This window comes from Micromys minutus (genome assembly GCF_963924665.1).
Source record: "Micromys minutus genome assembly, chromosome: 6".
NCBI lineage: Eukaryota > Metazoa > Chordata > Mammalia > Rodentia > Muridae > Micromys > Micromys minutus.
Genome location: NC_137975.1, coordinates 70,279,018 through 70,293,951, shown reverse-complemented (window position 1 = coordinate 70,293,951; position 14,934 = coordinate 70,279,018). Strand labels below are relative to the sequence as shown.

Here is a 14,934-nt window from a genome sequence, read left to right as displayed (position 1 = left end):
TAATCAAAGGCATAAAAAGAAGAGCTTGAGTTAATTATCCCTTTCTGCTCCGTGATCTACCTTAGAAAACAACAGCTAGAGCTAGACTTGATATTTTGATGTTTGGTACATTTTTCCTGTAGACGATATTTAAATCATGTAAGTAATGGGTGAGGGTGGAGGATGACCACAAAGATCAATGCACATAGGTAGGTAGGTAGGTAGATAAATAAATAAATAAATAAATAAATAAATAAATAAATAAATGGTAGCATCACCATAGTCTAGAATCAAGATGAAACCAGGATGTTTCAGATCACATGTGTCACTTAAACCAGAACTGAGCCTCAATTGAATGGTTCATTACAGAAGCCACTTACTCTTAAGTAGTTACTATAGTTCACATTAATTTGCCATGTTTTAGATCCTCAATGGTCATGCCCCCTCACGGATAGTCAGAGCCTACTGAGCACACCACCTAACACTGTTACTGCTTATATGCATTGTTATGTCTGCAATTTCATGCTGGTCTCTGGCCAGTTCAACAGGTCCTGTTATACAGAGGACAGCTTCCTAGGTTGTCAAAATGTTTATAAATGGATGCTAACAGTATCTTAAATTATTCTCCTTAAAAATGGTGAGACTCTAGGAATATCTAGGAATTTTAGTGAAACATAAAAATAAAGTATTTTCAGAACAAATGTGACACCATCTTTATTTTACATTCTCTAATGTTCGAACACTGTGATCCCTCTAGAGGACTTTAGAGGGAAGAACAGATAGGCAGAGAGATACCCCCTCACACACAAAGAGAATAGAAATTTTAGGAAAAATAAAGGTAAAATGTAAAATAACTGACAGAAATTTAGTAGAAATAGATTCACACATAGCATTCTAACTCTCCTTGTTTGATTCAGCAAAAAGGTAAAAGGGAAATTTCAGGGTATTAGAAGAAATTCTGTCAACTGTAATTAAACTATGACTCCTATCTAGCCTTGACTCTGATGTATCCTAGCTAATCTTTCTCTAATCCTTTAGTGGAATTGTATCACCTTTGTGTCAATGGTGTGCTTACCCAAATTACACACACTGTCGCCTCATGAATGTTGTTTAATATGAGATCATACATTCAGTTATAAACCTGCCAAAGCTAAAAGGATTGCAATATCCCTTAGGCATGATTTAATCATAGGTTCATATCTGTAAATTATAGACCGAAGACATGTTTGCAGCTGTATTTTTCTTGATGCTCACAATGCTAAGGAATACCTTTGCTATTGTTTTAATTAACATTTTAAAGCTGAAAAACAGTTCCTCAGCATAGTGAAGAATAAGAGCCTAAGGTTAAGAGGCCTACTTTCCTTGTCTGCTCTCAGCTTCTTAGCCCTGGCCTACAGCTGCCCCATGTAAAACCCCAAGCATAACCAACAACCACCCCATTCATACCCCAGTCCTAGCCTACAGCTGCCCCATTCACACTCCTGGTCCTAAAGCTGCCCGCTTTGCACCCTCAGTCCACAGCCACTAGTTCACACTTCTACTAGCCTACAGCCACTCAGTTCATACCCCAAGCTGTAGCTGCCCTGTTCATACCCTGTTCTGAACCTACAACTACCCTGTTCACACCCTCAGGCCTAGCCTACAGGGGCTCAACTTATAACCCTAGTCCTACCTTCTGGTTTCCATCTGCACCCCACAGCTAAGGCTGTTCTACAGCCCTCCATAACCAAATCCTGCCTGGAGAGAGCTGATCGCCCGAGAGTGACGATATACCTAAGATCACAAGCTAACGGACCCACAGGAAAGACAAGCTCCAGTCAGAGACAAGAACAACTAATACCAGAGATAAGCACATGGCAAGAGGCAAGTGCAAGAACCTGGGCAACAGAAACCAAGGCTACTTGGCATCATCAGAAACCAATTCTCCCACCACAGAATGTCATGAATACCACAACACACCAGAAAAACAAGATTTAGATTTAAAATCATATCTTATGATGATGATAAAGGACTTTAAGAGGGACATAAATAAATCCCTTAAATACAGGAGAACACAAGTAAACAGGTAGAAGCCCTTAATGAGGAAACACAAAAATCCCTAAAAGAAATACAGGAAAACACAATCAAACAGTTAAAAGAATTGAATAAAACCATCCAGGATCTAAAAATGGAAATAGAAACATTAAAGAAATCTCAAAGGGAGACAACCCTGGAGTTAGGAAACCTAGAAAAGAGATCAGGAGTCATAGCTGTAAGCATCACCAATAGAATATAAGAGTTAGAAGAGAGAATCTCAGGTGCAGAAGATACTACAGGAAACATTGACACAATAGTAAAATTCAAAAAGCACCTAACCTAAAACATCCAGGAAATCCAGGACACAATGAGAAGACCAAACCTAAGGATAATAGGTATAGAAGAGAGTGAAGATTGCCAACTAAAAGGCCCAGTAAATACCTTCAACAAAATTATAGAAGAAAACTTCTCTAACCTAAAGAAAAAGCTGCCCATAAACATGAACAAAGCCTACAGAACTCCAAATAGATTGGACCAGAAATTTCTCCCATCACATAATCAAAACACCAAATGCACAAAACAAAAAAAGTCTATTAAAAAGGTCAAGTAAGATATAAAGGCAGACCTATCAGAATCACACCAGACTTCTCACCAAAGACTCTAAAAGCCAGAAAATTCTGAGCAGATGTCATACAGACCCTAAGAAAACAGAAATGTCAGCCCAGCAAAAGTCTCAATTAACATAGAAGGAGAAACCAAGATATCCCATGACAAAACCAAATTTGCAAAGTAACTTTCTACAAATACATCCCTACAAAGGATAATAGATGGAAAACTCTAATGCAAGGAAAGAAACTATACCCTAGAAAAAGCAAGAAAGTAATCTTCTTTCAACAAACCCAAAAGAAGATAGCCACACAAAAATAATCCCAACTTTAACAACAACAACAACCAGGAAGAAACAATCACTATTCCTTAGTATCTCTTAACATCAATGGATTCAATTCCCCAATAAAAAGACACAGACTAACAGACTGGATATGTAAACAGGACCCAGCATTTTGCTGCATTCAAAAAATGCACCTCAGTGACAAAGACAGACTCTACCTCACAGTAAAGGCTGGAAAAAAATTTTCCAAGCAAAGGGTCCCAAAAAAGAAGTGGGAGTAGCCATTTTAATATCAAATAAAGTCAACTTTCAAACAAAAGTTATCAAAAAAGATTGGGAAGGGCAATTCATACTCATCAAAGGAAAAATCTACCATGATGAACTCACAATTCTGAACATCTATGCTCTAAATGCAAGGATACCCACATTCATAAAAGAAACTTTACTGAAGCTCAAAGTACTCAATGCACCTCACAAAATAATAGTGAGAGATTTCAACACCCTACTCTCATTAATGGACATATCATGGAAACAGAAACTAAACAGAGATACAGTGAAACTAACAGAAGTTATGAATCAAATGGATTTAACAGACATCTATAGAGCATTTCATCCTAAAACAAAAGAATATACCTTCTTCCCAGCACCTCATGTTACCTTCTCCAAAACTGACCATAAAATTGGTCACAAAACAGAACTCAACAAATACAAGGGACTGCTTTGAATCAGTTGCTGGGTTTCCAATTTGATATCTCTATTTCTCTGTTTCATCTTTCAGCCTCCTTGGTCCCAGAGTGAATTGGGACTTCTCCATTCAGATAGAACTTGTTCCTCTGATAGCTTCCTGGAGCCTCAGTAGTCTTTCAAGACATCCAGACCCTCCTGCTGGGAACTCCTAGCTTACCTCTGCAGAAATTCTTGTGTGTGTTCTTGCAGCATTTACTCCTGTACAATCCTACCCCCAAACTCCTACTCCATGTACGCACCCATTCTTCCTAATTCTGTAGAAATCATGGCAAGTTTTGCCCTACTGTGTCCCATTTTCTGAGCCACAGATCTTCATCCACCTGTGTGTGCTGTTTTCCTCAGCAAGCAATCCTTTCAGGTCCCTGAGACCTGCAGTCTTCATGGGACTTTGCAGCATTCCACTTCAAACCTCTGAAGCTGGAAGACTGGTGTGTGTGTTGTCATGTATGGCTAGGAGTTTTCAATGGGTACCAGAAGTCTTCTTTCCTTATGTGCCCCCCCCCCCCATGATGTTCGCCAGCACTTGTTAAAGCTTTGACAGTGTTGGCACATGAAAAGAAAGAAAGAAAGAAATAGAGAAAGAGAGAGAAAAAAAATTGAAGACCTCAGAAAATGGAAAAATCTCTGCTCATGGATTGGCAGGATTAATATAATAAAAATGGTCATCTTTCCAAAAAACAATCTAAGGATTCAAAGCAATCCCCATCAAAATTTGCACTCAATTCTTCACAGAGTTAGAACAATTTGAAAATTCATTTGGAATAAAAAAAAAACCCAAGATATTGCAAAACTATTCTCAATAATAAAAGAACTCCTGAGGGGGAAATCACCATCCCTGATCTCAAATGGTATTTCAAAGCAATCGTGATAAAACTTCATGGTATCAGTACAGAGACAGGCAGGTAGATCAATGGAATAGAACTGAGGACCCAGAAATGAATCCACATAACTACTGTCACTTGATCTTTGACAAAGGAGTTAAAACCATAGAGTGGAAAAAAGAGAGCTCTTCAACAACTGGTGTTGGATCAACTGGTGGTTGCCATGCAGAATAAACCTTTCTTATCTCCTTGTACAAAGCTCAAGTCCAAGTGGATCAAGGCTCTCCACATAAAACCAGGTACACCGAAAGTAACAAGAGAAAGTGAGGAAGAGCTTTGAACACATGGACACGGGGAAATTTCCTGAACAGAACACCGATGGTTCGTGTTCTAAGATCAACAATCAAGAAATGGGACCTCATAAAATTGCAAAGCTTCTGTAAAGCAAAGAACACTATAAAAAGGACAAAACAGCAATCAGCAGATTGGGAAAAGATCTTTATTAAGCCTATGTCATATAGATGGCTAATATCCAATATATAGAAAGAATTCAAGAGAACCAAATATCGCTATTAAAAAAATGGGGTACAATACTATACAAAGAACTCTCAACTGAGGAAAGCCGAATGGCCCAGAAGCACCCAAACAAATGTTAAACATCCTTAGTCATCAGGGAAATGCAAATCAAAACAACCCTGAGATTCCACCTCACACCAGCCAGAATAGCTAACATCAAAAAATTCAGGTGACAATAGATTCTGGAGAGTATGTGGAGAAAGAAGAAAACTCCATTGTTGGTGGGATTGCAAGCTGGTACAAACACTCTAGAAATCAGTCTGGTGGATCCTCAGAAAACTGGACATAGTACCACCTGAGGACCCAGCTATACTACTCCTGAGCATATACCTAAAAGATACACCAACATATAACAAGGACACATGCTCCATTATGTTCATAGCAGCCTTATTTATAATAGCCAGAACCTGGAAAGAACCCAGATTTTCTTCAACAAAGGAATGGATACAGAAAATGTGGTACATTTACACAATGGAGTACTACTCAGCTATTAAAAACAATGACTTCATAACATTTTTAGGTAAATGAATGGAACCAGAAAATACCATCCTGATTGGGGTAATTCAGTCACAAAACAACACACATGGTATGTACTCACTGATAAGATGATATTAGCCCAAAAGCTCAGAATATTTAAGATACAATTCACAGACCACATCAAGCCCAAGAAGAAGGAAGACCAAAATGTGGATGCTTCAGTCCTTCTTAGGAAGGGGAAAAATACTCAGGGGAGGTAGAGGGTGGGAGGGATTTGGGAGGAGGAAAGGTAGGGGAGGGGAAAGGGGGCAGGCTCAGGTCTGCAAGGAGACAGGGATGATAGATATATAGAGGGTCAGGAAATTGAACAGAGGTGTGTAGCAATGGGGGATGGGAACTGAGGGTAGCCACCAGCAAGTCCCAGATGCCAGAAAAGCAAGAAGCTCCCAGGGCCCAACAGGGAAGAGATTAACTAAAATGCCAACAAAGGGGAGGGAGAACCTGTAGAGACCATATTCAGAGGTTAGGCAAGGCCCAACGGTTTGGGTATGGGACCTCTCACTCACCTCCAAATTCTTAACCCAGAAGGGCTCCTGTGTAAAGGACATATGGGGACAAAGTGTAGAGTAGAGACTAAGGAAAGGCCATCCAGAGTCTGCACTACCTGGGGCTCCATCCCATATACAGACATGAAACCCAGACACTACTGCAGATGCCAAGAAGTGCTTGCTGATGAGAGCCTAGTGTAGCTGCCTCCTGAGAGGCTCTGCCAGCGCCTGGCCATTACAGAGTTGGAGGCTCACAGCCACACTGGACTTAGCACAGGGACCCCAGTGGAACAGTCAGAGAAAGGAGCTAAAGGGGTTTGCAACCCCACAGGAAGCACAACAATACCAACCAACCAGACCCCCCAGAGCTCCAGGGACTAAATCACCAATAAAAAATTATACATGGAGGGACCCTTGGCTCCAGCCGCATATGTAGCCAAGTATGGCTTTGTTGGGCATTAGTAAGAGAAGCCCTTGGTCTGTGATGGCTTGATTTCCCCAGTGTAGGGGAATGTTTGGGTGGTGAGGTGGGAGTGGGTGGGTAGGAGGGGCTCATCCTCATAGAAGCAAGGGGAGGGGGGATGGGAGGGCAAATGGGGAAAGGAAATAACATTTAAAATGTAAATACAAAAATATCTAATAAAGAATATATATAATAAAAATAAAACCCAATCCTAATCTACAGCTGGCCCATTCACACCCTCAGCATTAGCCTCCAGCTGCCCTGTTTACACCTGCCGTCTCACCTTGTCACATAAAGATACCTCAGTTCTCCTAAAGATGCTTTTGTGGAGCTGAAACAATGTCAAGCAAGGAAAACAGTCTATGGTAGAAAGTGTGACAGATGTACTAAGGAACACGACAGACCAGACATATGAAGTTACAAACTGTCCTTTAGAACAGTATTTGTTAAATTGTTAGAAAGTCAGTAGCTCCCTTGCAATGAACAATTCCATTTAAAAACCAAAAACCAAAAATTAACTTTGAGTTGAGTAACTGTGGTGATTTTCAATCCTGGAAATCTGTAGCTGGGGTCTGCACAGGGTTTCTGATGTATTAGTATCAGAGTTGCTGTAAGCTTTCTGGCTGAACACGGGCAGGAAGAGAAGACTGACAAGTGGCTTATGAAATGAGAACTATTTCGGATGGTTGCACACGGGGAGTCAGTGGCTTACCTTTTCAAGTGGGCAATGGGTACTGTCTCTGAGGAAGGGAAGTAGGTTTGGTCGGTCATATTCGGCATACAGACTGATCTGCTTTTCATGGTAGCGCTGTCCCTTATGATGGTCTCTCTTGAAGAGCTTGTGCAAATACTAAATGGAACAAGATAATCCACAGTAACAGAATAAGAACAAAACACTTGGTTAACCTAACTACTTTTGACTGTTGCCACCCTCCGTGTGGTTAGAAGATGCGTTCTTAGAAGCAAGAATAAGCCCTAGGAGAAGTGGAGACTGCCAACTGGAGAGCAGGGTCTGAAGCTCCTGGCCGGCCACTGACAACGTCTAAAATTAGATACATCCGTATCCCACTATGACCTGAGGTCTTCATATGCACAAAATGTCACTGGGTTATCACAACTGTCAAAGCAATTGTCATTTGTGCCATACACAGAACCACACTTGTCATATGCTGAATACTACGCAGGCATTAGTGACAGTGAGTCTTAATATCATCATCTACCTGTTCCAGAAATCAACTGCCCAGGGAGCAGTCTCAGATGGTAGTAATTCTACTCTCGGGCCTGGGCAGATGGCTCCGTGTTAAAGGTGCAGCGATGCAGAAGACGGGGAGGAGACCTGGTGGGTGATGAACACCCACACAACACCTTATTCGTGTCCATAACTCCAGTTACAGGGGTTATGACTTCCTCTTCTGGTCTCAATGCACAAAAACAAACCCACAGTGCACTTACATCCATGCAGTTCAAACATTCTTACACATAAAATAAAAACAGTAAGTCTTTGAAAAGTCTTTTTCTTTTACATGAAAAGGCACAGGGTCCCAACATAACTGTATTCTAAAAAAACACAGAAGGAACTAAGTTAATCATTATATACTCCACATATCCATTTTTGGAAAATGAATATGATCCCTTTGCAATTAAATTGTACCTATATTGATGGTGCCAGAGAACACAAACAAACAATAGAATGAGCACAGTTGTTCAAACACTTGGACTCCAAGGGGAAGATTTTTTTTCTCTCTTTTTACTAAAAAGATGGAGTATATTACATAATACCACAAAATAGATACTCAGTGTTAATGTTAAATACAAACACAAGCCTATAACCCACAAGACAGAGGAAGACAAGATCTCACTAACTACATAGAGCACAGTTGGGGGCCATGAGTGTTTGTAAACAGGTAAATAGGTTCATAATAGACAAAGAGCCTTGGTTTGCTTCAAAGTGTGAGTTTGCTGCTATCGTGCGGAGACCCACATATACATAGCAGAAGTCATCCCGTGGGGTGTTCACATTTCTCTGAAGGGGCAAGAAGGAGGCAGGGAACAGCCACACTGAGGTCATTTGCTGGGCTGAAGTCTGGTGAGGACTGCCAACAGGACGCTTGTGACGGGTGTGGATGTGGGCAGAGCATGGTGCTTTCCCTGAGGAGGTGCTTGCCAGTCACATGTAATACAGACATCACACTTCCGGGTGGCAGAGAGGACTATTTAGTGAAGCATCTGCCACCCTTTCACTGGTGACACTTCTGCAGAGGAATGCTTCCCATAGCTCTGTTTATAGCTTAAGCAGGTCAGAAATTGCTCAGTAAGCAAAATTTTAAGATGAACAGTACAGTAGAGCCTTGCTTGGGTGAGCACATAATTTTTGGGGTGTTTTTGGTCACAAAAACTATAGTAATAGTTTCTGCATTAAATCCTGAGCAATAAGCAAGACCACAATATATGAAACTTCCACTCCCATCCATGAACTCTCAGGACCTTCAGGGTAGAAGCTGACTTTCAAATAGAACATCACACTTTCAGAGCAAAGACTGTCCCTACTGGCATAATCCCCATGGCCACTCAAGCATTTCTTATGTTTTTAAAGCATATAGAAAAGATTTCCTTTTGCTGGTTGTTTTTTTGTTAACTTGTAATGAACTTAGACATAACTAGGAATAGGAAATTTTAATTGGAAAAAAATACCACCTTAGGATTTGTAGGCAAATCTGTAGGCCATTTTGTTGATGGATGATTGATGTTAAAGGGCTTCACCTACTGTGGCCCTTGCATCCCCTGGGCAGGTGGTCTCAAAGTCTAGCTGAATGCAGACTGAGGAAGTTTTCAGGGGACGGCAGTGCTCCTCCGTGGCTTGTGCTTCAGGTCCAGCTTCCAGGCTGGTGCCTGACTCCTCGGTGACGGTCAGTGACCTGAGGGTTGTTCTGAGAATGAACCACTTCCTCACCAAGTTGTACATGGTCATGGGGTTTGATCACAGCAATAAAAACCTAGGAGACTCCTGCTTTTCTCCCTGGACGACACGATGCACAGAATCAAAGGGCCTCCAAGGAAATCTAGACTAACAGCCTTCATAGTACAGCCAACCTATACGGAGGAGTTCACTGGGCTACAGTGTGGGCGAGAGAAGAAGCTACAGATCTGTTCCTGGACCCGGAATACCAGGGTTGGTATCTATACTGTACCATCGGCCTGTGCTGTGGCTCGTGACCTGTTTATGTTTAATTGTAACTACAGAGGAAAGGCACTCTTGGGCAGAGAATGGTAGAAAATAGCAAAACAGAGTGTATCTTTTTATAAATGTCCCAAATTGTAAATCAAACTTCAACCACCCATGCTATGATTAGCTCCTCGTCAGAGTCAACGCATGCGTCCCACTCTAGTAATGCCTGCATATTGTCTGTGGCCGAAACTCCAATTGAGCAGTGGTCTCTAAGAAACGTTCCCTGCATGGACACCCCAACACACTCGCAGGCAGTGCCTGTTGGTGCACTGAAAGGTCAAAGGAGACTAACTCACCACATGCTGCAGTTCCGGCCTGTCTTCTAATTCTTCTACCACCTTTTTAATCTGAGGAGAAAGAATGCAGTTATGAGGAGACAGCCATCTGAGACACTGCTGTAGGACAGTACTGCAAACACTCATCCAGTAGCACATGCTATGGCTTCAATGTGCCTTGTTCCCACCAAAACTCGAATCCATGCTTGACTCCTAATGTAATCACTAAAAGGTAGTGGGGCTCTTTCTGAGGAAGGGAGGTGACTGATGACCGTGTAAAGGGACCAACTGAAGTCGAGTGGGTTAGGTTGTCCGAGAGCATACAGTTCTAGAAGAGCAGGCCGGCTCACAGAAACCTTGCATGTGCCTTCTTTCTCCCAGGGTGCATTCCTGACCTCACAAGAGACAGGCTCATCCTATGTCCTGATCTGTGGCACACCACAACGATCTGTCACTCTGCCAGCAAAAAGGCCATCGCCAAGTACAGCCTCTTGACTTTGGACTAGACAGTAAGCTTTTCTCTCAAGCATGCAGTCCGTGATGTGTTATTAGCAACAGAGAACAGTTCTATTACATATGAAAAAAAACTCACTGAAATTTTATCTTCATTGTCCAAAAGCATGTCAACAGCTTTCTGAAATGTAAATACAGCAACAGTCACTTGTCTGCCACACAAGAACAGTAAACAAACTGCATTCCATAAACCATCAGTTACAGGTTGAGGCCCTATTTCTTATACTTAAGAAGCACCGAGCTTCATAAATGGTCCTTATATAAAATGCCATTTGAAGAAGAATGCACATTCAAATGTGTCTTAATCCAAGGTCTGTGTGCTTTGTATATGTTTAAACTGCTGTGGCGCATTATTTTTACCAAATGTGACAGTTCCTAATATATTCAAAACAGGCACTGTATTTTAGCCACCTGATATCTCAGTTATGTTTATGTTTCATGTGATCCTTGACAGCTGTGGAGACGTGATTGAGCGCTAGCTGGAGAGCAGATTAACCCCAGGAAAACAAGTGAAATGCCTTATTCCCAAATAATAAAACTGGTGGACTTTTCTATACCATCTATTGTGTCCCTAAAACTCCAAGTGGTTTATCACAACAGGTAGTGGGACAGCAGCCCGCCAGACAGAACACCAGGGTCTTGCTGACTCTGTTACTGGTCTGTTCCAAATGTCATTTTTCTCTATAAATAAGTGTGTTTGATTATTTCAAAGATCTTCTCTAACTAGAAAACCGTGATACCTTAGCTTTGGTTCAAATTCTTTAAATAGCAATGGGTTTCAGTTCAGCCATCTCTTTCCCACTGGTGCATATGGTAATTAGACTTTCAAGACACAAGAGAAAATAGATAAGAAAAATATAATTAACTCCTCTAAACCACATACTTATATATTTGAATGTGCACATGCACGCATGCCTCAGAGCACGTGTGGCCAGAGGATACCTTGGAGGAGTAGTTTCTATACTTCTACCACAGGGTCCTAGGAATGAAACTCAGGTCTTCAGGCTCGAAGACAAAAACCTTTACTGTCTGAGCACTCAGTCTGTAACTAAATTTTATATTAGCATCTCATCCTTTTTATTAGTGCATTTCTGCTAAGTAATGGGTTTCATAAAGATGTTCATACAAGTACACCACAAACGGACTACATTCATCCCCCATACTCTTGAATTCCTGTCTTACTAGTCCCTTGGTTCCCTCAGCCAGCATGCCTGCCTGCCTGCCTCTCTCCCTCCCTCCCTTCTTTCCTGATTTAGTGAGGCAGGATCTCACTATGTAGCTCTGACTTGCCTTGAATTTGGTATGTAGACCAGGCTGGCCTCCAACACAGAGATCCTTCCTGCCTCTGCTTTCAAGGACTGCATTAAAGGTGTGTACCTCTACACCAGATGCTCTGTTTTAATTATACTTTCATCACACACACACACACACACACACACACACACACACACACACACACACTTATATGTCTTTATAAAATCTAAGATTCACACAAATGAAAACATGATTCACATTTCTGAGTCTTACTTTAACAAGATCTTTTGTTCTCTATGGCAGAATAAAACTCCACTGTGCATATATACCACATCTTTATCCATTCATCTGTTGACAGAAACCTAGTCTCTTAATGTGACCACTGTATGCAGTACTTCATGAAACAAAAGACTAGCCACAGAGTAAGACCTCAGGAGTGAGACATCTGGGTCAAATGCTTTTGTAACCTTTGCAGGCCCACCATGCTGACTGCACACTAGCTAGACTAAATCACACTCCAGGGAAGAGCTTCTGTTCCTCACTGTTTTCATAGTGAAACCCATCCAACTATCATTCCAGGGTGAGAGGGCATTTTATACACCTCTAACTTGAATTACTTGGTGGCTAAAGATGAACTTATATTTCATGTATATTGTTCATTTGTACATTTGTTCTGTCTGTTTATCCTGTTAGTTGTGTCTGATTCCTTAGTATTTGCTTTTTTATTCCATTATATATTCTACCACAGTTTTCTATCTGTAGGCCGTTTTCTGACTCACTTCCCTTGCTCTGCAGAAACCTTTTAATTTTATGCAGTCCCATTTATCAATTTTCAATTTTATTTTCTGGACTATTGAGTCCTTTGCAGGTCCACAATGTCACCAGGACTGTTGCCCCTCACACTTCAAGATGGTGGAAATTTAGTGGTAATAAAGGCTGAGCTTTCTCCCTAATTACTTGTTATTGAAAAGCACTCTGATCGGATGTAGGGACACAGACTTTAGTTTACAGCCTTATTCTCTGTAGCATAAAACTAACAGGTTGTGATTCTGAGTCAAACTGCTGCTGGGCTATCAAGATGACATAGGAGACAGAGGCACACACTGTGCAGTCCAGATTACCTGAGCTTGATCCCTGAAATCCATGGAAAGGTTGGAGAGACCCGACTAGAGAAAAAGATCTTTTTAGAAAGTCTTCCCTGTGCTAAATCTTTGAATGTTTACCTTGTGTTTTCCTTTATCAATTTCAATGTTCACGGTTTACTTGGACCCATGCTGAACTACTGTTCGCACGGGGTGAGATGTGGGTGGAGATCACGTCTGCCTTCTTCATGTACATGCCCAGTTTCCTAGGCCATCTGTTGAAGAGGCTTTCTTCCAATGTTCATGGCATCTTTGGTTGAAAATCCGGTGCCAATTCTGTGGCTTTATTCTATTGCACTGGTCCACAGACCTGGTTTGGTACAGGAATGGTGAAGGTTTTGTCACTATGACACTCTAGGGTAAGTTTAAAGATTATGTTGGTTTCTTAAACGTTGCTCTTTTCTTCAGTTATCTATTTTGTGCTTCCATTCAGATTTTAGGATCTTTTTTCTGGTTCTCTAAAGAATGGCGATGGACACTTGATGGAGTTGCATTGACTCTCTGCAGTGACTGGGGTGATTATACTAAGTCTGCTTCTGACAAAGTGCCAGACAAACACCTTAAGGAATAAAAGACTTGAAGAAAGAAGGGAGGTCTACACCTGAAGTAGAATTTTTGCAGACAAGGTACTGTTTCAATCCAACATTCTAGTTTGTATCATTAAAAGAATAATTGTTTGTTAATTTTGTTTTCAAAAATGTGTATGTATGGAGGTCAGAGGAGAACTTTCAAGAATTGGTTCGTTCTTTCTACCATGTGGGTTGGTTTGTCAGGTTTGGTGATAGGTACCGTCACTTGATGAGCCATCTCAGAAGCCCTAGTTTGTGTCTTTTGACTGGAGAGTCACAGCCACTAATGCTGAGTCACTGCTGAAAAGGGTGTATCAGTGGCTGTTGTGTGCTTGTTTGAAATGTCTGGTTCCCGGGGGTGTCTCACTTGCATGTCTGCTGCTGTAGTGCACTTTGTTCTCTCCTGAGAACGCACGGTAGGCTCACCTTTCTCTTCAATGTGTACATTTCTCTCAAGAATCCTCGGCAGTGCCGACTTGGTGCTCACACATCCCTTTAGTTTGCCCTTAACATGAAAGCGTTCTTTCTCTTTCAATTTCCACGATAGTGGTGTCAGTCTTACACCTTTCCTAGCTTGGGCTTCACGCATCTTCATCATAAAGTTTCCCGCTGTCACGGTCATGGTCTGCCTCTGAACCTGATTCAGTTTACTGTGCAGTTTCTCAACGTTCTTTATTGATGCAGAAAACATCTCTTCTAGTCTTACTGGTTCAGCATTTTAAATAATTCTGATGTCTACATGGGCTTCTTTTCCCCTCCCCTTGGGAAATCTTGTGCATGACCTTACATGGAGATTATGTCACATTCAGCATGATGTTACTTCTTCTCATGGCTATGACTTTGGTCATTTAAGAGTGTCTCACAGATTTCAGCTGTTGTGAAATGTATCCTTTCTCCTTGTTGTGTGGATGCTCTAGTTCATCTACCCTGTTTTCCAGACCCCATTCTGTCATCTATTTGATCCACGTTGGGGAGCCTTCCCATGGATTTTATTTCATTTCCAAGATTTCATTGTGAGATTTCCAGCATTTCTAGTTCTTTAACAAATTTCTCCTCCAATATCCCAAGTTGATTTTTCTACTCCATTCAACGGTTACTTTGTACCTTCACCCAGTTTAATCAGAAGTTGGTGTCCTCTTCGTTTTTGCTCTTCACATTTCTTGTGTGTTTGTTCTGGGATTATACATGTGGGGCTGGCTTTACTTCTCTTTAATCACATTCTTTCAGTGTAAGTGTTGGGCCTGTCCATGTGGAACTGGCTTGTAGCACCATCCTTTACTCTTGAGCTAGATATAAGCTCAGGAGCTGCAGCCTCCGTCCACAAGCTCTGGACAGAGGCAGTCTCTAATGCAGCTTCATAGTGAGACTCCGAAAGAAACAACAGCAAAACAAAATGAAACAAAAATTCAAATTTTATAAATAAAAATCAAAGGAGAGAA

At 41.3% G+C, this 14,934-nt stretch overlaps 1 protein-coding gene across 1 annotated transcript in view; it reads right to left on the bottom strand.

Annotated features, from left to right (window-relative positions):
- The window catches only part of VPS41 (VPS41 subunit of HOPS complex), a 141,964-nt gene that overhangs the window by 15,125 nt on the left and 111,905 nt on the right, over positions 1-14,934 (bottom strand). The window contains exons 20-22 of the mRNA XM_080918301.1: positions 10,610-10,651; positions 10,039-10,089; positions 7,229-7,366 (exon numbers count right to left, since the gene is read on the bottom strand). Coding sequence (XP_080774427.1) covers positions 7,229-7,366; positions 10,039-10,089; positions 10,610-10,651 — 231 coding nt within the window. The remainder of the gene's footprint in view (positions 1-7,228; positions 7,367-10,038; positions 10,090-10,609; positions 10,652-14,934) is intronic.